The following is a 24,802-nucleotide window of genomic DNA, read 5'->3' as shown; positions in this document are numbered from 1 at the left end:
CCAAATGAGCACCGAAACAGGTTTTCATAATCTGTCCCGCTGTCCCCCAGAGACACAAAACGAGGTTTGCACAGAATGACGACTGTAAATCATGTGCACGGTTCCACCGAAAGTGCATCAGGATGTCCAGTCTGTACAGCAAGATAAACCTGTTTCACTGTTTCACAAGAACCTGACTATTGTTTTAACCTGAAAACATGTGAAGCTGTCCTTTAAAGGGAAACTGCAGCCATTAAGTAGCAGATTAGTTCAGGGCCTGTGCAGAAGTAAACATGCTCTCTGCAGAATTAGTGACGATATTTGGGACAAAAATTACTTTTCCTTGGGATGAACTCCTTCATTTAATATTAAAACAGCATATTTATTACGAATATTGAGTGCAGCTGCTTGAAAAGGATTCAGAAATCTAACATTTTGGGAGAAGTGGAACATGTATATTTCCTGGAAACGCCCACTTTTCTTAAAAAAACGGATTGATCTTTTTTCTTCTGTTGTTTTTCATGCATCTATTTCAAATGAGAAACACCCTGTGTTTTATTATGTGTTGTATGATTAGGCTGTAAAAAGATGGATCACTTTGTCAAGGTGCCTCACTTGGGATGATGAAATAAATTCAAGGGAAAGTTGAAGGTAACAGGGTGAATACATGTCTGGAGAGGGGTAGGTGGGTGGTCAACAGGGGCCTCTGACAGGTTCATCTAGCCACAGTCAGCACTGTTTTACATATGCAGTGTTTAGACGAGAGACCGGGCAGGAAATGAGGAAATACTTCTGTTTGCTGCCTTGTAATTAGACCTCGACAAACGGGCACACCCTCTCCAAACACGCACATGCCACAAATGCACGACAGCCTCGTTTAAAGACAAACGGCAATAATCTTCATAAATTTATTGTGATCGTTTCTGTCCGTCATGAGCCGACACACAAAGCCGTAAGCTGCTTTTTTCTCTTCGCTTGCAGGAACAGAACAGTTTTGAATCTAGACAAACTAAGTCTGAACCACCGCTGGATGCTTTACTACAACAGAGAAGGACAAAGAGAGGCCCATGCAGCAGAATACAGAGTATATTTATCCATGTACAGGCTCAACAGGTAAAATTAATCTAATATAGTCAGTGTCATCACTAAAGAAGACTCTCAGGCACAGTTAGCCAAAAAAAAAAGAAAAAAGAAAAGCTACACTTCACTGATCCAAATCAAAGCAAGCCGTCAAAACTAAATTGAAGAGTCTCCTGATCCTGGAAAAAACAAACATCTAGCAGGAAAATGAAGAATCTGATGAAGAATATTTACACTCAGGTGTCCATCAGTGATCGGGTCACATGATGCCGTCGCGCCTCCAGATCGTCCAGGAGTCTGAATGAAAAGTGTCTGATGGCGTGTGTTGATTCAGAGGTGTGTGTCGCTGCTGGTTTCCAGTATGCAGCCGCCGTCCTGCTGGTTTACGCACAGCCTGTCACTTATCTTCTCATCCGACTCAGCCAGATAGAGAATGGCCGCATGTCAGTTCATGTGAGATCTGACAGCCAGAGCTGCTGCTGGACCTATTGATGCTGCATCCCAACGCACATTACGTTAATACGCCATTTTTTGAAGAGGTACCACATGCGTGTAGTGGACATATCATCACAGCAGTGGCACATACCAGCGTGCTATTCTTTTCTGGATGTATTTATCTCCTGGGAGGGATGATGCTATTTGGTTGTAACTGTAAAGAAAAGGAGACTTCCTCTGGAAGTCAACAGCTGCGCATCAGCTCAACGATCATTTTCATTATCGGCTGAATCGTTCGGTCTAACAAACCTAATGAAAGAGTAAAAAAAAAATGCTCCTCACAGCTTCGTAGAGCCCAAGATGAGGTCTTCACGTTGCTGGTTTATTCATCTTACGATAATATGAAACGGAAAAGCGGCAAAGGATCACGACAGAGAAGCTACAAGTACTGAATGTTCGGTATTTTCCTTTTAACATCGTCTATTTCCTCTTTAATTAGCGCCAAATTATGTCATTCTTTCTTGGGAAGTTTACAGACCTGTAAAATAGAGTACTACAAAGTAATTAAATGCTGGTGAGAGGCGGTAGATGACAGTGAAACACATAGTAAGTGCCATGAACCAGCAGACCCGCAGTGACACAGCCCTCTGCGGACCACCCTCAGACACTTTCCCACCTTTTCAGACTCTTTTCGTCCTTCTCAGCCACATAGTTCGTCTGTGTGCACAAAGCATCGCGCCGTCTTCTGCATCACCGCGCGAACAGTTTGTGAAGCGTTACAACCTGCCTGCCGCCGTCCTGCCCTTCATCTCCGTCTTAGCGTTGCCTTGGCGACAGCGAGCTGTTTCAGGAGAAAGTTACAGCGAACAGACGTGTTCCCGGGTTTATTATAAGAGTCTAAAAACAAAAATATCCACATCTCTCGCTAGTCTCGTGTTAATGTTGTCCACTCGCAGGTTTAACTCCTAAATTCGAGTCTCTTTTTCCTCAGTGGGAGGTGATGCGTTCATCCCGCCTTCCTGTCTGTCACGCCATCAGTCGGCCGGTCGGGTGTTCAGTCGTCTTTGTAGTTCTCTGATCCAGACAGTTGTTTTTTTTTGTCATCTCAGGCAACAGACAAAAAAGAAAGAGAGCCATCTCTCTGACCCCTGACCTCTGACCCCAGCTCCTGGTTTTGCCTCTCCTCCTCGGGCTTCGGGCCCCTCGGTAGGGTAAGAGTGTGTGTTCGGGTCAGGGGTTTGGTCTGTCCCGGCGTCGGTGGGCATCTGGAGGACTCGTTCCCTGTTTAGACCGGTTTTCCCCTCCGATCTTCTCTTTCTCGCTCTCTCACTCGTTCATTCGCTCTCTTGCTCGCTCGCTCGCTCGTTCGTTCGTTCAGCCTGGGCCCAGACTCCAATCAGCGTCTCCTGGAGGAGAGAGCAGACATTTACTGTAGAGGTGCTGAGCAACAGCAGCACTTTTCAGTCCTGCAATCTGCAGTCTGAGACCAGTAACTAATATCTATCTGACAATATCTAAAGCAACATTAAGCAACTTTTTACCCTTAAAACACCTGCGTCAATGCAATAAGGAGAAAGGAGCCTCTTTCCTGCCACTCCGCCTCCAGACGCCTGTTCCTGGTGAAAGGATAGCTTTACTTGATGCTAAAGCAAAAGCTAACTGCTGCTACTCAGCTCAGTTAGCTGTGCAGCTGGCTAACTCTGTCCGTCTGGGAGCTCGGAGTACCAGGGGAGCGTTGGTGTTTACACTGCCAGCCCATGAGCTCTGGACCCCCTGGAGGAGGAGGTTTTCAGGCCCGGGGCGGCAGGGGCCGAGCAGGGAACGCTGGCGCCAGAACGCGGACTTGAGATGGGCGAGTGAGCAATGGAACGGACATCATGGAAGAAGAGACCGAAGAGCATGTTCATGTAAGCTAAGAGACTGAAGAACAGGAAATCTCAGACTGGCTGTTAGTCGTTGGCGAGAGCTTTAAATTAAAGGCTGCAAGACAGACGGCGAGCTGGCCTCCTTTCCTGTTGGACTGGTCACGAATATTAGCTCACTTGCTAACTTAGGTCTTGTGTTGTACTTGATGTTTGGCTGTTGACAAAGTTGTCTGTTTTTTGATCATAAGTAATGTAATCATAACAAATGCACGTGTCCAGCTGTCCTCATCTCCAACAGCGATGTTTCAGTGAATTACACTAAGAAACTGAAGCGGCACCAAATTGCAAAAATGATCAATTCTTTGCTCGCTGTTGCTTTTATGTCATAACGTTTTGTATCAGAGCTGAGATTAAGTCACTCCTGGAACTTAACTTAACATTTATCCCTGCTGCTGCTTCACATTAAAAGCACTCAGATGGTGGCTTTTATTGTGAAGCAGTCACAGGAAACACAATGCATTTGTAATAGAGGTTAAAGACTGATCAAAAAAGCATCTACAAAATCAGAAGTGGACATTTTTGGCCTTTTGTCAGTGGATCAATAATCAGAAAAGTCGACTGTTGAAAAACATCACCATTTAACCCTTCACTGACTTGAGTAAAGCCTACAACACGTGCAGAGGTACTGGAGAGCTACTCTAGTATAAACTGTTACATCTCATTCATATTGATTCACAGTATACATATCCTCACATTTCCCACTGTGACGTCCTGAAAACTGGAACGAAATCTGAAGTGATTGAAACCAAATGTTTAAGTTTGGAAAATATCAAACAGTCATGTATTAAATATTATAATTATTATATTACATTATATATTATAGTAATAGTTTTTTCTGTATAAAACATCTGTTTACACTGAGTATCAGATATTGTTTTGGTATCGACACCAAAATATTTTAGCAGCCAGTTTAGCTGATCATCAAACATGCTGCTGCAGTGTTTAAGTTGGTGTCATTTTAGATTTTTCTTACTGATTTTTCTTTCTAACAAAATCTCATGACGAAACACAAAGCCAACAGTCTGTTCTGACTTCCTGTCTGTGGCTCTCAGCTCCAAGCTCAATATTAAAACAGACAGAATACTTAATTCCTACCTCGAGCTGCTGAATGAATCTGTGAATCTTTGGTTTAAATCTGTCAATAAATGCATCTGTATCGAAGCAGTGTCTGCAGAGACTGATATCAGACCAGCTTAAATGCCACGCTTGCAGAAATCTATCATGTCGTGCTGTTGTGCCCCTTTACAGAAGCAAGAAAGACACACAAGGTGCTGTTGATGTTAAAGCATAAACTTCACGTCATCTTTATTTCCAAATATTCCCAGAGCTTTTACAGAAAAATAAATTATCTGGCTTAAACTCTTAGCACCTGAAAATCAGAATCAGGTCAAATATAAACAGGAACTCCTCGACACAACCTTCCCTCTCTGTTTTAAACTAATCTGAAGCTTCATCTCTGTGATAATGAATAATCGCAGCTCTAGCCTACTCCGTTACATGTCTTTGGCTTCTCTCCTGCTCGTCTTTCCTGTCTTTCCTCACTTGTCTGTCTCGCTTCAAATGCCTTTCCTTTCTCGGCCTTTTCACGCTGCCTACAGAGACTGAAACGAGGGGGGGAGTGAGAACACGCTACGATAACGAGCCCTGATCCGACACATTCTGCGGTTTGTTCGCGTGTCGGCGCTTCAGTGATCGCAGCTCACATCTCACCTTCCTCCGGTCTTGAAGATGAGGTCGGCGTTGGGAGCGCCTTTCGGGTGCTGGTAGCGAGGCCGACGCTCCCGGTTGGTGTTGGCCGGAGCCGGGCGCTGGGCGAGGGACTGCATCATCTCTGCAACACGCACAGAAGAAAGCAGCGGTTTAGTCAAAGCTCTGTTAATTTTGCCAACAGAAACTATGATGATAAACAGTTTAACTTTTTTTGTGACTAAAACTAAAGAAAAAGTTGCTTCAAAAACAAGAACAGTCATGTAAAAGAAAGACGAATTAACAAATTAACTAATGACTGTTTTAACAAAAAATGTCTGATTCGACGACGTGCAGACACCTGTCGAATCACACACTGACGCTCCTCATTAGTTTCCTCAGACACCCAAAACATCTCTTGTTCAGAGGCTGATTTAGCTGCTTGATCTGTTGCACCGTTAATAACAAGTACTTCATATTTCAGTCCAGCTATTTGTCAGTAATGTTAGCTGATAAAAGCTGATTTTGGAAGGAAAAAACAGATTTATGGACTAAATTCACCAGCAATGACAGAGGAAGCTGCAACAAAATCGCCACGACAAATGAAGGATTATTTATGAAGGACTGTGGATGTGGTCGAGTAGGAATAATGTCTAAATCCTCTATTAGATGCTTGTTATATAATCCGATGTTTTATTGCCTTCCAAGATAAACTCGAACAATGAAGAGTCTCATAACAAGTGAGAGAATCAGCTTCTGAGTTATCGGCTGCTCTACAGCAGGTAGCTGTGGCAATGCTAATGCTAATGCTAATGCTAGACAAGCGGGAAAGATAACTGGATTTACTGAGGAGAGTTCAGTTGAGTTTGTGTGAGAAAGCATCAGCAGGTTGTGTTTTTCAAAGCATCCAAACTGATTTGGAACCATGCTTGTAGAATCAAAATCAGGTGCTGAAATGATCTCTGACTCACAAACGTAATCAAAACAAGAGAAAGTCCTGTGATGAGCTGTGCAGTGACAGCAGCAACAACACGGAAATAAACAAGGCTGCTTTATCGTCATGAACTGTCGTGGTGGCAGAACTTCAAAGGAGTCTTAAAAGATGCGAAACAATGTGGAACAACACACCCTGATGTCATGATTAAGGTCACCGTTTCTGGGTTTTTAGGTCACCAACTTTCTGTAAAGAGACACTTGCTGCCACTGTAGGGTGCAGTCGACTGTGAGCGCCAGTGCTATGTGACATGTAAAAAGATATCTGTGGTGGATGCGGTGATGTCAGAGCTAAGAGTTAATTTTGAGTTGCTCTGGTGGTCACTTCACACGTTCTCTGTCGTACTGAAAGTGTGAGAAAAAGTTGATGCTAAAGCTTCACGTTCAGCCTCTCATGTTAAAGACAGCAGAGCTGAACTGGGTCGTGGTGGCCTACCCTGGTAGTCCTCCTGCTCCTGTCTCTCGTTGATGTCCAGCGTGAGTTTCTTCATCCTCATGCGCTCCTCCTGTTCGGCCTGCTGCTGGTTGAAGTGGTTCGCCGCCAGGTGGGATGACAGCGGCACGTTCAGGATCTTATACTGTTGACCACAAACACACGCGTTAGCATGAAATACACATGATGCAACCCTGATGTCATAACCCTCTCTCCTTTCTCATGTTTGCTGTCTCTCTCTACTGGAGGCCAAAAAATTCAAATAGCCCAAATAATGATTATTTTTCTGCATGTAAGATAATTGGAAATGTAAAAAATTTTTCCGGGACCACTATAATCTCTCCAGGAATAGTTTGACATTTTGGGAAAAACGCTAGTTAGACTTTTTGGCTGTTGCCAGTCTGTTAAAGATGAGGCTACAGCCTGCAGCCAGTTAGCTTAGCTTAGCATAAAGTTTGGAAACAGGTAGCCTAGCTCTGTTTACAGGTAATATAACCTCTAAAGCTCATCACATTATCTGCACAAAAACCGAACTGTAAAAAAAGTGAATTTCTGGTTTTAGCATTTAGCACTAATTAGCATGGTGTAAAACCATGCTAATTAGTGCTTTCAAGGTGTTGCTACAAATAGTTTGTCAGTTAGGCTTATTCATTTTGTCTTGAATTAGAGCTTTAGTGAGCTTTAGCGATCTTTGGAGGTGCTGGTATGGAGATTTTGTTACCTTCAGACATAGCCAGGCTAGCTGTTTAAATGTTTCCAGTCGTGCTAAACTAAGCTAACCGGCTGCTGGCTGTAGCTTCATTTTTACCATAGAGTGGTAATGACCTTCTCGTCTGACTCTCTGACAGAAAGACTAGAGCATTTCATGTGTTGGCAAATGCAATGTTCTGACAGCAAGTCAATGCTAGTTAGCAGTTAGCATGTTGCTTGTGTGTGTGGTGAGGGGACAAGGTACATCCCACATACAGGAAGTAGGGACAGTAACCCAACACACACAGGATGCTTTTATTCACCGCTGCAGTAACCTGGTGAGGAGTGTGTGTGTGTGTTTACAGAGAGAGAAATGTCACTTCCCATCCACACGCCTCACCAACATGCCCACAAAGATGCTCTGTGTCCTCTCCGACTTTCATATGAAAAGTGAATTTTTCTTTTTTTATGGCTTGTGTGTGTCTGGATGCTGTCCTTTAAACAGAGTGAAGCCGTGTGGACTGAAACGCTCCATTAAACCTCAGAGCAACTGGCAGAAAAACTGGACACACCCTACAGTACAAGAACCAGTCTTTGCCCTCAAACCACACATTCCACCACTGCAGCCTGGCCAAACACACACACTCACACTCACACTCACACACACACACTGAGCTACAAGTCCAGAGTCAATATTATTCCTGGGCTCGGTCAGACTGGGAATTTCGTTCACTGGGAAGTTTCTGTCCACGGCAGTGAGAGTGCATCGCTGCTCTCCTCATGTCTGTTTGCTCTCAGCTCTTCACTCATCTATACACTGTTTATAAAACTGACCACATCCTGTGTGTATTTCTGGACGTCTGTCACCAACAACACCTCCTCGGATGGCTGATCAATGTACGAGTCAGAAAAGGGCTGGCTTTTGGTCAGCGGTCAAAGTGAAGGCTGTACGTTGCCTCTTTCATTGCAAGGATGAACAAATACCAAGAGATATTCTATGAAGTCTGGTCTCATTTTTTAAAAAACAAACATAACAAAATGCAAATGTTCCTTTTTAATGACAATGTGCTACTTAAATTATGTGGAATATTATTGATATTTCATGCCCATCTTAGGTTTACCACATGTGTATGTGTTACCTATTCTTCATTTATTTACTGTAATATGTTGTATTTCTACTGGGGGGAGGCAATCAAGCCAATTTATACATCCAAAACGAAACAGAAGTTGTGCATTAGGAGAGACACAAGGATGGAAGCTGCCGCTGTGGATAACAGCAAAATATAGTTTATGTGCTCTTTAAATCAACGCGCTGTCGAGTGTGATGTGTGTCTATGTAAACGCCGCATCTGTCTGAATCACTTTAACAGCTGGATGAAGCCGCAATGTGAGGAATTCCTTACTGAAAAGGTTTATAGATCCATTTAAAAGTACTTGTCTAAATAAATGGTCTGCTATTTGATGACAATAATTCGTTAGGATTTGACACTTCTACCAGAATAATAATGTCTGTATAGCTGCAGGAGATCATTGTTTCAGACGTGCAATTCTTTATTTCAAACAGAGGACTGCATGCAGTGACCTTTTCACCCGTCCAAAAGGAGGATTAACTGTGTTGCAATAATTGGCTTACGTGTGTAAAAGTGCGTTCATGTTTCGGTGCTGACGACAGCTGCCTTTACCTGCTGCTTGTTGCCTTTGCGTGTCAGCATAACGAACTGCATGGTGTCAGAAATGTCGGCGTCGCCCTCGCTGAGGCACGGCTGCCCGGAGCCTCCCTTCTTCAGCTGACTCTTCAGCTGCAGGGGAATGGCCACGTCCAGCTGGTGCACCTTCACAGTCTCGCCGCTACGCTGCTGCAGGGACAACACACACGAGTCAGGGAGGTGTTTAGAGCAAGAGTCAACCAGAACATTTAGTCTGAAACGGTTGTTTCAGCAAAAAGCTGTTGCACCAAACAGTAAGACTACATTTGAAGGGAAATTCTGGTATTGTTCAGCCTGGCATATTTCCAACAAATGCGGCTACTGTAACAGTGGATGCTAACTTTGAACGAACCTTCATACACTCAGTTGCGAGTTTATCATCAGGTATACCTCGTGCTAATCCTGCAATAAATCCTCCCTTCAAGAAGGTTATAATAACGTGTTGATTCTACTGTAGTAACTTACATTCAGTGATATGAATGAGGTGGACTCAATAATAGAAACGGTCAGTATAATGCAGTGCAATTCAAAAGCAAACTACAAACTACAGCCTCCAAAGTGATGACTTGTTTTCCCTGACCGACTACGATCCAACATTGAAGGCTGAAAAATGCCAGAATTTTCGTTTAAGAGCAGACCAACTACTTACATTAAAACACAGACTCTTAAAATAGTGAACACAACACTGAAAAAGGGTTTTCAATGTAAGTGATCGGGGAGAAAATCTACAACAGTCCTTGTTTTGTGCAAGAATGTACTCAAAGGTTTATATGCTAATATGCTAGAAAATACTATGTGGCTTCAGCAGTCTGACAAATCAAGTGGAGCTCTTCCAAAGTTAAAGTCTTTTTGTACCTATCCTTCCACTGCAGCTCAACATGGAAACACAAAGATGGAGTTTTGTACTAAAAACTCGATTAACCTCAGATACACAATAGTTTTGCACAAAACAGAATGAGACCTGCAGATTTACTTACACAGAAAGTGTAAGTAAATCTTCAGAAGGGGATGTTTTCATGGCAAGCGTAGACTGAACAGAGAAAGGATTCAAGCAAGCAAAACTGCTCACTGCACTCAATTTCCTACCTGCAGGTTCTCCAGCATCATCTTATCCAGAGCCTGAATGAAGTCCTCATCCTCAGCACAGGCCACATGCTTCAGTCCGCCGCCACGGATGGTAACCTCCTACACAGGGGCAGCAAATGAACATGACAGAACGTACAAACCTTTAAACTGACACCTCCTCTTATGAAATCAGTGTTTTCTAAACACGCTAAATTTAAAACTGTCACTTGCTGCCACAACCAAGTTTTGCAGGCAGAGACTAGTTAATGACAGCGTGCTCAAAGCTCTGATCTATAAATGTGAATGTTCACCATCACTCATCCTGCAGTCATGATAGTTATTACAGAGTAATTTAAAGACATTTTTGGACAGATTTATTGGTTTATCACTGGATATCTCTCATGCACAGCTCTTTATACGAGCGTCTTACATTGTTCTCCTCATCGGTCTCATTTTCTTTATTGGAGTCGGTCAGATAGTCGGTGTTCTCTTCCTCATCTTCCTCCCTCTCCTCTTCTTCGTTCTCAGACCCTTCCTGCGAAAACAACAACAAGTCACATCTTGTTAACTGACAGGGAATTCAGCCAATGAGACTGATGGATGTGAACATATGATTCTGGGATTAATATTGTAGGATTTAATAAAACAGCAAGAATTTAAAGGAATATGTTGGATTATCGATTGAATCAACTCTTTCCTTTCATTTAAACTTTTAATTAAAGTTAGGAGGGAAAAAGCACATAGATTTTGGTGATCCTAATGTGTTTAAATACAGCTTCAGGTGTCTCTCCACTCTAATGAGAACATCATGGATGGACATGATTATCTACATGGACTTTCTGCTGTCATCATCGACAAACTGACTCACATCCTCCTCCTGCTCGTTCATTTCACTCTCATTGCCCGACTGCTCCTCGGTCTCGGCGCCGCCCTCTTCGTCGTCATCGCCATCGTCGTCCTCCTCATCGAGACCCTCCCCCTCACTCATGGCACTAGAGCGGCCGTCCTTCTCCATGGCCAGGCCTTCGTGAAAACACGCATGTGAACACACGAGATGAGGAAGGAAAAATGACTCTAGGACACCAAATATTCTGCAGGGGAAATGATGTAGAAACTGTCATCACATCACACAGAGGCGGTTAGGACAGATTTTATCACGAGGACCATCAAACCAAGCTCGACACTGGAGAGCAGCTTTACTCAAACAGAGGCTTCAGTTATAAATAGAGCTAATATTCAGAAGGCAATTAGTGTGTTCTTCTGTGCTACCAGCCGACCTGGATGATGAGTACAACCAATTACAGATAATACAGCTAATTATACAGTGACAGCAAAGACACGAAGTCAGGCGGGAGGACTGAAGCTGAAGATCAGGTTCTGTGTGACTTGGGGACTGAGGAATGCCTGATCCCGGTTAAAGTATGAAAGGTAAAACAATGGCACCAGTGTTTAGCTTAGAGGGCCTCCATCGACCTCATCAATCACTTTCTCTGCTACATAACCACACATACACATACATACACAACCGCACGCACACATACAACCACAAGCATCAAAGTTCTCACAGACCGACAGACAGACAGGCAGGCAGATAGACGGGCAGATAGACGGGCAGGCAGACCCCTTACAATGAATCAGTGTCTAGTTGAGGCTCCTTGTCATGTTTCAGATGCGCCTGTGTTGATATTTCCCCTCTAAACTTCTCACACGCTCTCATTCACACAACTGTTTGATGCACAGACGTTACATAATATTTCACAAAGACAAAAAATCCGAAAGTTGAATGAATATTGTTATCAGGGCTTTCTTTCTTCTTCTTTTCCCTCCTGTTAATCATCTCACGACCCCTCAGACTTATTTTGTGACATTCTGGAGGGCCCAGGCTCGGGCTCAACTTCCAAACTGTATAAAAAGTGGCTCAAACTAGCAGTAAACAATAAAATGCTGCTTAAACGTTGATGCATCAGCATTAACAACCTAATAATGTCATTTATAATCATGCATCAGTCACGGGGCCATTTTTTGCTTTTCCTTTGATAAAACTTTTGAATGCGGGACTTTTACTTGTAATTAAGCACTTTTACATTGTTACAGTTGTAATTTTACCTCAGTAACGGATCAAAGTAGCTCTTCCACCACTCACAAACACTGTCACAGCCTCCAGTCAGTCACACAGTGCTACTCTCTCAGAGGGTGGGGCTGGTCTTTACATTTTTCTTTCCACATTCCAAGTCAACACCTTGAAACTGCTCAACAAAGCCACTGTGCGGGCTGCAGAGTGAGATACACCTGCTGTATTTCCTTATTCCTCTACCCTCACGCATCATTTTCTTCTGTCTCTTTTGTTTGCATTCTTGATGATTCACATCACACTTTGCAGCAGAGCTCAGATCTAAGTATTCATTACAGGTTGGAACACAGCAAAGCCGTCAGATAGGTTCACATTCTTCATTCAAGTTTTAGATACGAAACTCACAGGCCCAGAAGTACACTGAAAGAATTATTGGTTGCTGAAATCATTCCTCCTGCACACACTGAGATACTGATGAAGAGTTTGCATGTCTGAAGTCTGAAAAAGTGCCGCTTTTATGTGAACGTGATAACAGTAAACTTACTCGGATTGACATAAAAAACAAGTTATGAAACTCTTCATAACTCGTCTTCATCACTTGTCATTCAATGTCTGCACACAGCTGGATGTTATGAAACAGGCAGTGGCCTGTTTTTTGTCTTTTTAGAAAGATTTACATCTCCAGCAGGAATCAATGGGCTTAAGGCCATCGCAGGGTGACACGTGCACATTGCTTATTTCATCCCAACAATCAAAGATGTTCAGTTTACAATTTTATAAAATAAAGAAAATCTGCAAATCCTCACATTTGAGAAGCTGGAATCAGAGAATGTTCAGTCCTCTTTGCATGGAAAATGCATGATCTGAACGGCTGAAGATTTCTGTCAGTCGACTAATTGCATCAGTGAAACGGTCACATGTTTGTAACTTAGATTTTTGAAAGGAAAAGAACAACACAGCAACTATAAATAACATTTCTGGTGGGGACAAATCGATTTGGGTGAGCCACCTGAGAGAAACATCATTCATTTTTTATTCCTAACTATCATTCCTAAAAGCTCCAGGCCCTTTAAGTGACTGCATGTGTTCGGTATGTGCGTGTTTCAATGACCTAAACACGTCTGGCAGATAACACGAGTGAAGAGTGATGGTGCACAATCATCCTCCTACACACCGGGGAATGCTGCTCAGCCGGGACAACAGAGAGCGGCTCAACCGGCGAGACTGCCTGCCACGCAGACATCCTTCGCACACTGGCACTAATTACACGCTGGATATAGATTACAGCCTCTCGGATTCATCTTTAGATATGTGCACATTGTATCACGCATACCTAGTTTGACAAGCACCTCCCTCTCCAGGTCGGTGACCTGCTTCGTGGCCTCCTCCAGGGAGCAGCAGAGCCTCAGCTTGGGCCTGAGCAGTTCCAGGGTGTCGCTGATCATGTAATCGATGTCGATGGGGAACGGGTGGTCCTTGGTCCAAACATCAATGCTCTTTTTCCACCAGATGTACCGCTGCAGACACACACAACGTCATTTTAATCCCTGAGCCTTTATCTGACCAGGAAGTCTCCTAAGATACAGTATTAACTTTGCCAGAGATACCTGACTAAACTGGATGCAGAGGGCAGATTACTCATGCAGCTACATCTCAACATTCACATATATGCACAAAACAGCACAAAGGACAGTGATTCTATAAAACATTTCTCATTAAACACATTTTGTATGCAGTGTTTGAATGCCAGATATGAAGGCAGAGCCTCCAAATGAAGTCTTCTAAAGTCAAAAGCGGTTTTGCCAAGTTCAGAAGAGTCTCGCTGAAGATTATCAGACTAGATGATCTGGTCTGAAGAAAAACATGCAGCATCTGAATACTGTCAGGTACTTTTTTCGCCTATTTCAAAGACTGAATAGCATTAATATTCATAATATATAATCTAAATAATATATGGTGTGACACCAGCATTGACAGAGTTGTATCTTACAGTGCGTCCGCTCACCAGGAAGCAGGAAATGTACATCAAAATAAAAATGCTGTTCAGGAAATTCAATAATTTTCAGAGTAAAGGGGATTTTTTTTCGTGGATTAAGTTGCCCAACATGCTCACAACCTACTCAAAATGGACCCCCACCTATTTGAAACCACGGCTCTAGATATAGGATATATGGTGTCTTCAAAAAATTCCCAAAATGGAGTAAAAAAAGTATTGTCTGTGGTTTGTACACTCGTGTGGGTGATGGCGATGATTTACCGCTCACAACAGAGTAAGTCTTTTATTTAGGGAGTACTGAGTGAGTGACTTCAGACACAGCTTCAGACTCTCAGACCTGAAGCTTTAAAAAAAGAACTGGATCAAAAGTTAGGATGAGAGAGATACTGAGAATCCAAAACTAAAGACAAGAGGCGCACGAGGAGCAGACATACCTGGAAGTAGATGAGGAAGCAGTCCAGCTTCCTCTTGCTGGAGCCCCGCTCAAAGTACTGGCCGCAGGTATCCAGCAGGGTGCACACCAGGCGGATGCGGAACAGGTGCTCTGGAGGGTCCAGCGAGCTGGGGCTGCCGTCCTGATTGATCCCGAAATAGATGAAGGAGAAGAGGGTGCGGAAGATGACGGCCGACTCCACCATGCGGTAGTTGTAGAGCTCGCCCAGGAACTTGGCGCTGCTGATCCGCCGCTGGTTGAACTTGGGCTGGTTGACCTGAGAGTGTAGAGCGGTGGAAGAAGTATTCAGATCCTGTACTTGGGTAAAAGTCGAAAAGGCACAGTAGTAGCTAACTTTAACTACTTAATATACTGTTGGGTAGTTTAATCTTTGCAAAGTGGCGAGCACTGTAGCTTAGAAATACTTAGAAAGGAAAACAGACATTTTTCTTCTTCTTCTTGATTAATCAATTGTTTCAACTCTATACTGACAGAAATTTAATCAGCAACTGTTTTGATAATTAATTAATCGTTTAAGTCGGAAGATGAAATGTCAAACCTCCAGCTTCTCATTTGTAAACTTAGTTTGGTGTTAACTTGGTGAAGGTCTGAGGACTGAAAACTTTGTAAATTAAGTGAGAAATAGTGATCAACAGCATGCAGGACTTTTTCAGACATTTCTTTAGGAAACAGTGATGGATATTCTTCAGCTGTTCTCTGACATTTTGGAGACCAAACTATTGACCGTTTGTCCGAGAAAATAATCACAGATTTAATCGCTGCAGCCCAAATCTGGAGTCACTGGAGACACAGAACATACAGCAGGATGTAGTTATTATTAAAAAACGTTCAGCATGTTCACTTCATGACCTTTACAGGCAGACCAGATTCTGTAAACAGAAGACAAACAAGCTCACAATGAGCAAAGCTCTTGATCAGAATTAGGTGATCATGCTATTTCCACTGTTTTCAGTGAGCATCATTAGTTTTTTTTGCCTTTACAATCATTTATTTTTGCATCTGCCTGTATACTCCAAACACTGAGGTCTACAGTCATCCAAGAAGGCAGAAATCTGCATATTCAGGTGTTTTAAAATCTAATTTGAAATAAAATTTGACTCTATCTGAATTCTCTTCCCGCTGTTTCCAGTGTCCAAAAATATCAGGAAAGCACCCTGAACCCTGGCTGATTGGACTGACTCTGGGATCAGTTAGGGGGTTGACCTGAAACACACGTTACACGTGGTTTCTAACGTGTGCTGCTCAACATTTTTACATGCTGCGACTGTCAGAGCACGAGCTGTAGATTCAACCACCTGAAACAGTTTGAAGTGTTGTGCTCTTCACACGTCCGACAGTCAACCGAGATAGAAAAGATTAGCAACTGGTTCAGTTTGTCTTCCTGTCCTCTCGCTGTCCTCTCAGTCAGTGACTGATACACAAGTACTACAACATCAGTTCATATTCTCAGCCACACATGTTTCTCTCTTTACCTCCATGCCCAGCCGGATGTCTTCTAATACTCCGTCCACCACATGAATGCCCACGTCCTCCTGGTAGATCACCAGGCCGGCCAGCAGGCTGGCCACGCAGTGGATGCTGTTGTATTTGACGTTCCAGATGTTGACCATGCAGCAGATCAGGTAGCTCTTGACCTCGGGGTCCTGCCAGGGCAGCTTGCGCGTCTGCCTCAGCACCTTTTCGGTGGTGACCTTGGACAGGTCCTTGTAGAGCAACTTGCGGATGTACTCCTGCAGCGGTGGCCGCTTCTTCTTCACGGTCTTCTCCACGGGTGGAGGGTTGCAGTAGTAGTAGGCATTCTCCACCATCGTGACGTAGCGGGCATCGAGATGCTGTGCCTGCTTTTTACGCATCATTTGCTCCTGGAACGCAGAGAGGATATGATAAAATATCAGCTGTTTACATTGGCACTACGACTACAACTACAGTGTCAGTATTAAGTATTGTCAATACAGCTGATATCGATATTTGGGAGCCGAGTTTAGTATCAATTGGATGACAAAATCACAGGTACTCAAACAGACTTGTTCCAGCTTGGTCTGATCAGTTGTCATTCATAATCTGCTAAACGTGTATTTCCTCTCCATTATGTTCCAGTGTTTTCCCTGCTAGCTCTATTGGTCTTTCCTGTATTGTATTACTGTCTCGCTGCTTTAACCTCATCGACCTGCAGTCATGATGATGTGCACTAACCAGCAAGACGCTGGTACGCAGGTGAGAGTCGGGGGACCTGAAGAGGAAGCGGCCGCAGGTCTCCAGCAGTGTGCAGGCCATCTCGATATGATGATGGGTGAAATCAGACAGCAGCATCTGTTGGACGACACACACACACATTTAATACTTGGATATATGCTAAATGATAGAGATAACAATCACTCAAACATCCACATCTACTGTCTTTCTCAAAGACAGTGAGACATGATTGTTGTACTCTGCTTAAGGCAAAAAGCACCTTTTTGACCTGTGACTCACATGAAAGCCGTCTTTTTGATCTAACGATTCTCTTTATTATATCATAAATCTCACAAGGCTGAAATTAAAATATCAATAATACTGGTTGCCCTACCTCATTGGTGGAGGTGACAGGGGCTATGTGCAGCCTGAGCAGAACACTGCAGACATTAGTCAGGGCTTAAAAAGCACCTCCGCCTTCTCTGCATGTTGTCCTTATTAACATTCGTTTTATTGTTTTATCTGTATTTTCATTACAGTTAATCTCCTAAAAAGATGCTGGAATGATTATCTATCCCAAAGTTCTGCTTTACAGCTATTACAATGGAAAGTTATCGTGAAGTCTGGAGTCAATTCAAAGTTGCAGGGCTTCAGTAAAAACCAAACACAAACAGACTTTTCCTGTTAAAACACTGACATCGAGCAGCTCAGGGATAGTAAAGCCTTTTTCACTCACCTTGAGACAATGAAGCGTGTCCGTTTTTGAGAACATCTTGAACTTGGCCAGCTCCCCGATGAATCTCACAGTTTTATTTTTTGTCTCGATGTTGATCTGGTCCTTCTTCCGAATCTACAGCACACATCAGTACAACAAAATTACACAACAAAAGAATGTCGGAATTCAAATTTTTTCACAGAAGGTATGTGAGTACAAAGAATGGGACACAGTTTGATTAAAAAAGAAATGACTAAAAATAAAGAACAAGAAACAGCACAGTCTCACTGTTACCACACCTGTTCATACCAACTGATGTGTTTGATCTTCAGGATCTTTTGAGTCTGTATATTATTGAACAAAAGCTACAATAGATGACCTACATGGAACCTGAAGTCTCCCTTTAGCATGGAGCAGAGGTCCTCAGCCACGTCTGACATGCAGGGATGAAGAGTCGCCACCAGGCGAGAGTAGAAGGGCAGAAGATCCAACCTGCAGGAGAAGAAAGAGTCAATGCTCCTCTGATCTTCAAACCATTAATTATGCTGACAGCACCCCCTGGTGGTGTGTGACAGTAGAGGATAAGGCTGTTGATGTTCTATATTTTTCTTATCAACAAATCTCATGACAAGACCTAAACGAATGATGAATATATTAACTAACAAGTACTGTGTGAATCACAGCCTGATATGTCTTCTTCCTCTGTGCCATAGAGCTCCATTCTTGTCCAAAAACTATTAAAAAAAAAACCATCAATGAGCCACACTGTTGCTATGGCTGACATGTTCCTTCATTACCATTAGGACATACACTGTGGTTTATTTTGACCCAATTCCACACACACCATCCTGCTTCCACAAAAGTTCTCTACAGCACCAAATGTGGATTAATCCACCACTGAAAACAGTGCCAACAAATACACTAAAAACTACAGGGTTTAGGTGTTTTAGTAAATTACTAAAAATATGTTACACAGGCGAAGTTACGCAGCCGGTGTAAGAAGCTGTAACATCAGACACTAGTATCAAAATATTGATTAGTGCAGCTGCAAGAATAACGAGCTGTTTAAAGCAAAGACCAAAGTTATCTCCATACCCATTGTCAAAAACTGAATTTAGTTTGCACAGCTTTACCTCTGCCTGGGGACAGTGAAGAGGGCTCGGACAAGCTTCCTCCTGTTAGATTTGGTGTTCATGTTCATGCAGAAGTCCATGGCAGCCTGCAGGAGTGAACACAGGGCTTATAATTTTAATGATACAAAGTCCTTTACCTATCAGCACCCTGCCATTACTCATTTAAGAGTTAATCATCTAGCAGAGGTCAGGTGGAAATGTGTGTAAAATACTTCCATAATATCACGTTGTTCACAATATGGACGCCACGTAGAACGCACTCATGCCTGTTTGTTTTTCATCACCTTGTCTATGAGGTCTCTGTTGACACAGTTGGGGAGCTGCTGGATGAAGGCGTCCACGATTAGCTTCAAGTGGGATCCTGTGTTGGCCTCTTCATCCTCTTGTTCTATAAATACAAAAATAAAGGATTATAAATATCCACTTAAAACAAAACCAACCAGACCAGAATGAAGAGTTTAGAAATAAAGAACACAAAAGCTCAATGCATGATGTGGGAACTGAGCATCCTGTTTTCCTCTAGAAAGCATTCCAGCCCATCACTTTGCACATATGCACCATGTCGTCCATTATATATACTGTTTTTATTATCAGTATGGAGGTAATATTATTGTACTTTTATATCAAATCATATGGATATCTTTGTATTCTTTTACATTTTTAGCATATATTTCACAGTATTGTATTATTACCCTATTTATAGTATATAATGATTTAAAGGACAGGAGAGAAAGTCACATCGGGTTCTTTAGATGGCATTTCTAAGATTATTTTAGATTGAGGGACACACAGGTTGATGTCATGATGGACAAAGAAATGTTTTAATTGTCAGATCGCACTCTGAGGATTATGAAGTCTTGTGTGTTCACAAGACATGTACAATTACCATCGCAGTGAAGTACAGAGATGTGTTTCTGAAAGGTGCATGTGTTTACCTTGTTCATCCAGCAGTTTTTTGGCCAGTTCCTCATTTTCTGCCTCGTCTGGTCCCTCCAGTTCAAGAGGTTCATCTGTGATGTCCAGAGCCTCCAGCTCCAGCTCCAGTTCCTCTGTGGTGCTGGCCACGTCCTTCCCCTCTCTGCCATCTGAACCAGACAGCAGCAGCAGCACAGTCAGAATAAGGATCAGTGTGAATCTCTTTCTTCATCTGTCTGCCGATATATTAAATGTACCTCTGGCATCATCCTTGTCTTTGCCCTGGCCGCTCTTCTCATTGTCCTTGAAGAGGATGGCAGGGACGAAGGCCTTCAGGTCCACCAAGTTCTCATAGAAGTTACGAGCGTCTTCATCCTCCCAGATCCCCCCCTCCAGGTCATACTCTCCGGGCTTACCAGGAGTGAAAATATCAATGCCGGGGCCGTGTTCTGAGAGAGCAGGTAGAAGACAACATTATATAAAAACAAAAACAAAGTAAAACAATGACACACATACATGGTCGACACACAGGAGAAACTATTTGACACAAACAAAAACAAAAATCTTTTACACTTTTAATTTCACTATACTATAATTAAAGAAATGAAAGGTCACACACCCTCCTGCACAGTCTTGTCCTGAGGCAGCTCTGGCATGTTTTCATCAAGCAGATCAGCTAGAGACTGAGTGTTGGCCAGCAGCTTCTGGTAGGAAGTGGCAAACTCTTCATACTGCTTGTGTCTGTCTTCACTCAGCTCCCCTTTGGAATGTAGGATACGCCTGAAGAGGAGGATGAGGTCTTACTGTAGTGAACAACAAAAAGTTATTCAGGAGAACTTACTTTGGTTAACGGTGGTCCTGTACTCACCTGTTCTGCCTCTCAGTGTTCTGCAGCTCCCGGTGGTCCTTCTTCAGGTGTTTTGTGAGTGATGTGAAGTACTCCCGGAGCAGGTTCTGGAAGGGCTGCTGTTTCTCTGTGCTGATTATCTCGCTCGGAGGGAAGGTCAAGCTGAATTTCTCAGCAGCCAGTTTCACCTTGCGCGGCACCAGACCGGCAATGTCATCCCCACAGTGCTTGCAGAAGCTGATTACCACTGACACATGAGTGTGCGTCTCGCGGTCGGTCCCAATAATATTCTTTAGCTGCTCGTAAATAAGTGAAAGGCCCTCTTTGTCTGTGAAGAGGCCAACAATGGTAAGCTCAGCAATAAAACGCAGGTCTGTGCGCAGCTTGCTAACGTTGGGCGCCTTGTCCTCCTTCCTCGCTTCAAAGTGCTTCTTCCACGCTTGTAACAGTAACGGAGCAAACTCAGCGTACCGCTGGTGGAAGAGGGAGCACAGATGGACAGCACAGCCTACATCAGAGATCTTCAGCTTGGCCTCCACGACAGAGCTCACGGCTTCACCGATATACTTGCTGAGGTTCAGGGAGGCAAAGTCATTGGAGAGTGAGTCGCGCTGCTGTTCAGTAAGTGTACGCAGCTTCTTGACAAAGGCAGTGTTCTTTTTAAGGCTGGAGTCCAGACGGCTGAAGAAAGCCTCTTCGGGCCGACCCTCTTGGGCGTTCTGGTTCTTACTGCGGAGTTCTTTCCTGCACTGATGGCGCTCCCAGGCTTCCTGGTGCAGCTGATGGCCCTCTTCCTTCTCCCTGCAGAAATGAGATAAAATGGAGAATTTTTGATGAAAACAAGACAACAGTAAGAGGGTACTTGCACTGGATTCTGCTTTCTTGTCATGTAATTGGCACACAGCCTGTCTGGATGCAGGAAACATAAAGCTGACATACTGTAACAGTAAATGCATCACTTACTTTAAGAGCCTTTTCTAACAAGGCAAACGTATGCACAAAGCATACACTTACATACCATTAACTTTGACCAGGCTTTTTTCTCAGCAAGCCACTATGCATGCCACATATGGGTATTTTCAGAATGAGTTGGGTTACTCAGAAATGCTATCAATATGCATGCGAGTTGTAGTAAACATTTCCTAGGAAAGATTTGTGACAAAAAAAAAGTTTTGAAATTGAATTGAAGTTGTTTTTTTGCATTCATTCATCATAATATCTGTGTATGAATGCACAGAGGTGAGTGTCAGTGTTTCAGGGATACAAGAACCATGCTGATTGCAAATCTGAACCCTTGGTAACAAACCTTTAGCCTTTATTTCCAGTTTGGCAAATTTGCACCATGAGATGTCACACTGATTAAGCAGTTCGTGTTTGCACAGTTGCCATGGAAACAACTGTGTTTGGATAACTTGGATATTGAAGAAAACTCAAATCAACATTTAGTGACTAACAGGAAAATTTGAATCTGTAAGCTTTTTTTCTGTGATATCTAAGCAGAGTTATGGGCGTTAATCCACAGATATCATGTCTGATCATTCTGACTGAGAACAAAGAGTGCGACTTTTGATGTAAACTACATTAATCAGGCTTTGAGGCATATTGGTAATAAAAGACGACAATAACAAAGTTCACCATCACATACTTCAGGAGAGCTGCCTCCTCTTCACGTTGTCTTTTGGCCTCCTCCTCTTGCAGCTTCTTCTCCTGCTCCTCCTGCTGTCTCTTCTCCTCCTCTTCTTTCTTCTTCTGTTCCTCCTCTGCTTTCTGTTTTTCCTCCTCCTTCTTTCTACGTTCCTTTTCCTCTTTCTTCTTCTTTTCCTCCTCTATGCGTTTTCTCTTCTCCTCTTTGCCACTTTCTTTTTTGCCACTCATTTTGGCCTCATCTTTAGTTTTGTCTCGAGCAGATGCTGGTCTTCTCTCTGCATCTCTGTCCTTCTCTTTTTCCTTGTTGCTGAAGGAGCAAACGTCTTTTTCATCCATGTTTACTGAGCGCTTGCGTTCAGCAGGCATACTGAGGAAAGACAGCAAGAAAAGGTTGCTAAACAACACTTACTGTTGTTCTGTCTGTTGCACATTAAAAAATACTTTTACCATTTTTTCCAATTTTCCTAATCCAAATAATGCTGGTGGCCAGACATGTCTCTATCAATTTCCTTGTTGAATATGTAGAAAGTGAACCAAAATTTAAAAATTAGTCATATTGGTGTATACTGTTATTTTTTTCCAATATGTTTACTTTTCAGTATTACTTGAGCATATTTCATAATTTCTAAAAAAATAACACATAGATGGTACTAATGTCTCCAATGTTATGACAATGAGATACACAAACTGGGGCTATTTGTATTATTATTTTGTATACCCATTATTTCGTTTTTCATTTACTTGTCAAGTACCTTTGACTCCAGTTTTGTTACTATATAAATAAACGGTATCTTTATTATTATTAGTAATACTATTATTATTATTATCGGGATAATAAAGGGAGAGGCTCCATTTATCAACGAGTCAATTACGTCAGATATTTATTGTATGTTTCAAGAAAACCAAAAAAATCACGGGAAAGTAAACTACAGTCAAATTCTCTCACCATAATTCCACCGCTAACATTTGTCTGGCACACACCCACGCATCAGCTTCACCGTTCGTTAGCCACCTAGCCAAGCTGCACTGCCTTGATTAGCATTGTAACGTTAGCATTATCTCTCTTTATACTATACATACGACTAAACAATTCGCTTAATGTTAGCACCGAAGATCAGTTCCATTGCATTGTAAAGTTTTTATAGCATTTTCAAAGAGTAGACAAATTCATACGAAAAACACAGTTATCATTATCTTAGCTAACGCGGTTAGCTAGGCCACTTGACTGGACGCACTGAAACAAATGTAAACAAATGTTATACAGCGTTTAACTGATAGTTAGTGCGTATTAAGTGGTCATAGTGCAAACTTACAATACTATATTTCATAAATGCTTACTTAACGTTTCGCATTTTCGGGTAAATATTGTTGGAAAATGAAAAGGTTTACCTGCAAATTGTAGCAAAACAAACATCGGTCATTAGCGCTGGTTCCGTGTGAACCGCAAAAGGACCCTCCGATATTGGTCGCACAAAATATGCCTTAATGAAAATATCTTTATTAAATTGTAGTAAGTTATATTTCTCTGACATAGATTGGCGTATTTGTACTATCATGTTAAATATTATCGCAATATTATTTACACCGTGCTTAGTGTTATGTTTTGGTACATTAAAATTGTTTTACAATGACAGGCAATGCTAATGGCAACTACAAATTTGTTGTCTGCGACGGTCGGTCGGTGACAGTTGAGGGTTTTTTTAGTCATTGATTTATTTTGGCCACTTGGGGCCGCCAACAAGTTCTTAACAACGCAAAATATTTTTTCCTGACCTGAGTGCAGCGTTTGATACCTTTGACCGTGACATCCTGATAATCTTTGTTTTGGTAGGTCTTTCTGACTGTGGGTTAAACTGGTTGTTTTGGGGTTGCAGGGAGCTGCCTTGGTCCATTACTGTTCTCATTATACATGCTGCCATTTGGAGATATCATTAGCAGCACAATGCACTGTGAATCCAAGCCAAATGATGTTGCAGCAATAGACTCCATCACTGTCTGTTAGCAATAAATAAGTTGAATTGATAAATTGAATTAATTTTAAGGTCCTCCTCCTTCTATACAAAGCCCTTAATGGACTAGGACCAAGCTATGTTGAACTCCCTGTTCATTATTCACCTTCAACAACACTGAGATCATCTGCTGCTGGTTTGTTGGAGGTCGCTGAATATTTTCAAAGGAAAGCTAAAAACTGATCTCGTCACTTTAGCTTTTAGGTTGCTATGACTTCCTGATAAAGGTCTTTCAGAAATGAAATATTTCCAAATACCTGAGACGTTTGAGTGTTAAAGAGGCCCAGAACAAAAGTTACTCTCTCAGTATGATGTATTTTAGCTCCTGGTGGGTGATGGTGTATCTCCATGCAGATTTTGATGGTCTGATCTGAGTCAAAAATCCATCTCTGGGTAATTAATGTGTGGCATGGTGGTTGCCATGGTGCATTAAGCTGTTGCCAGTTGATATTTTATGGTTGACATATTGTAGGCCTACTATATGTTTAGAACTATACTATACTAACTATACACATGGGAAGTACATCTATTACACAGAGTACAAATTTTAGGCACTTGTACTTAACATGAGTATTTCCCTTTCATGCTATTTATACTTTGACTCCAGCTCAGAGGGAAATATTGTACTTTCTACTCCTCTACATTATTTAACAGCTTGTTTGTGCCTTTACAGAAGATTTTAGAAAACATGTGACAAGCTTATAAAATATGATGCATTATTATAGATTAAAGTACATACATAGCATAGTTCAAACTAGCTCCACAACACACTACAACAGTAAAATGCTACTTTCATATTAATTAATCAAATTATTGGTAGCAGTTGAAATGAATGAGATTCTACATGGGGG

General features: G+C 42.3%; 1 protein-coding gene across 2 annotated transcripts; it reads right to left on the bottom strand.

Moving 5' to 3' along the window:
* Positions 1-1,050: 1,050 nt before the first annotated feature.
* upf2 (UPF2 regulator of nonsense mediated mRNA decay) lies at positions 1,051-23,402 on the bottom strand. Of its 2 annotated transcripts, none has more exons than XM_041964018.1 (21): positions 23,332-23,402; positions 21,941-22,309; positions 20,317-21,096; positions 20,068-20,228; positions 19,706-19,897; positions 19,469-19,618; positions 18,818-18,921; positions 18,534-18,619; positions 17,784-17,892; positions 17,422-17,535; positions 16,707-16,823; positions 15,986-16,375; positions 14,494-14,769; positions 13,397-13,580; positions 10,861-11,015; positions 10,423-10,527; positions 10,014-10,112; positions 8,904-9,077; positions 6,535-6,676; positions 5,130-5,250; positions 1,051-2,900 (listed from the first exon to the last, which is right to left on the bottom strand). In XM_041964018.1, the coding sequence occupies exons 1-21, from the start codon at positions 23,361-23,363 to the stop codon at positions 2,891-2,893; spliced, it is 3,870 nt and encodes a 1,289-aa protein (XP_041819952.1). In that variant the 5' UTR covers positions 23,364-23,402; the 3' UTR covers positions 1,051-2,890. The 2 variants fall into 2 exon arrangements, with proteins under 2 accessions (XP_041819952.1, XP_041819953.1); XM_041964019.1 differs by having other exon boundaries at positions 1,051-2,897.
* Between the last annotated feature and the right edge of the window lie 1,400 nt (positions 23,403-24,802).

The sequence above is a fragment of the Chelmon rostratus genome, chromosome 22 (assembly GCF_017976325.1).
Source record: "Chelmon rostratus isolate fCheRos1 chromosome 22, fCheRos1.pri, whole genome shotgun sequence".
Lineage (NCBI taxonomy): Eukaryota > Metazoa > Chordata > Actinopteri > Chaetodontiformes > Chaetodontidae > Chelmon > Chelmon rostratus.
Note: the sequence above shows the minus strand (reverse complement) of the source record. Positions and strands in the feature narration are given on the sequence as shown.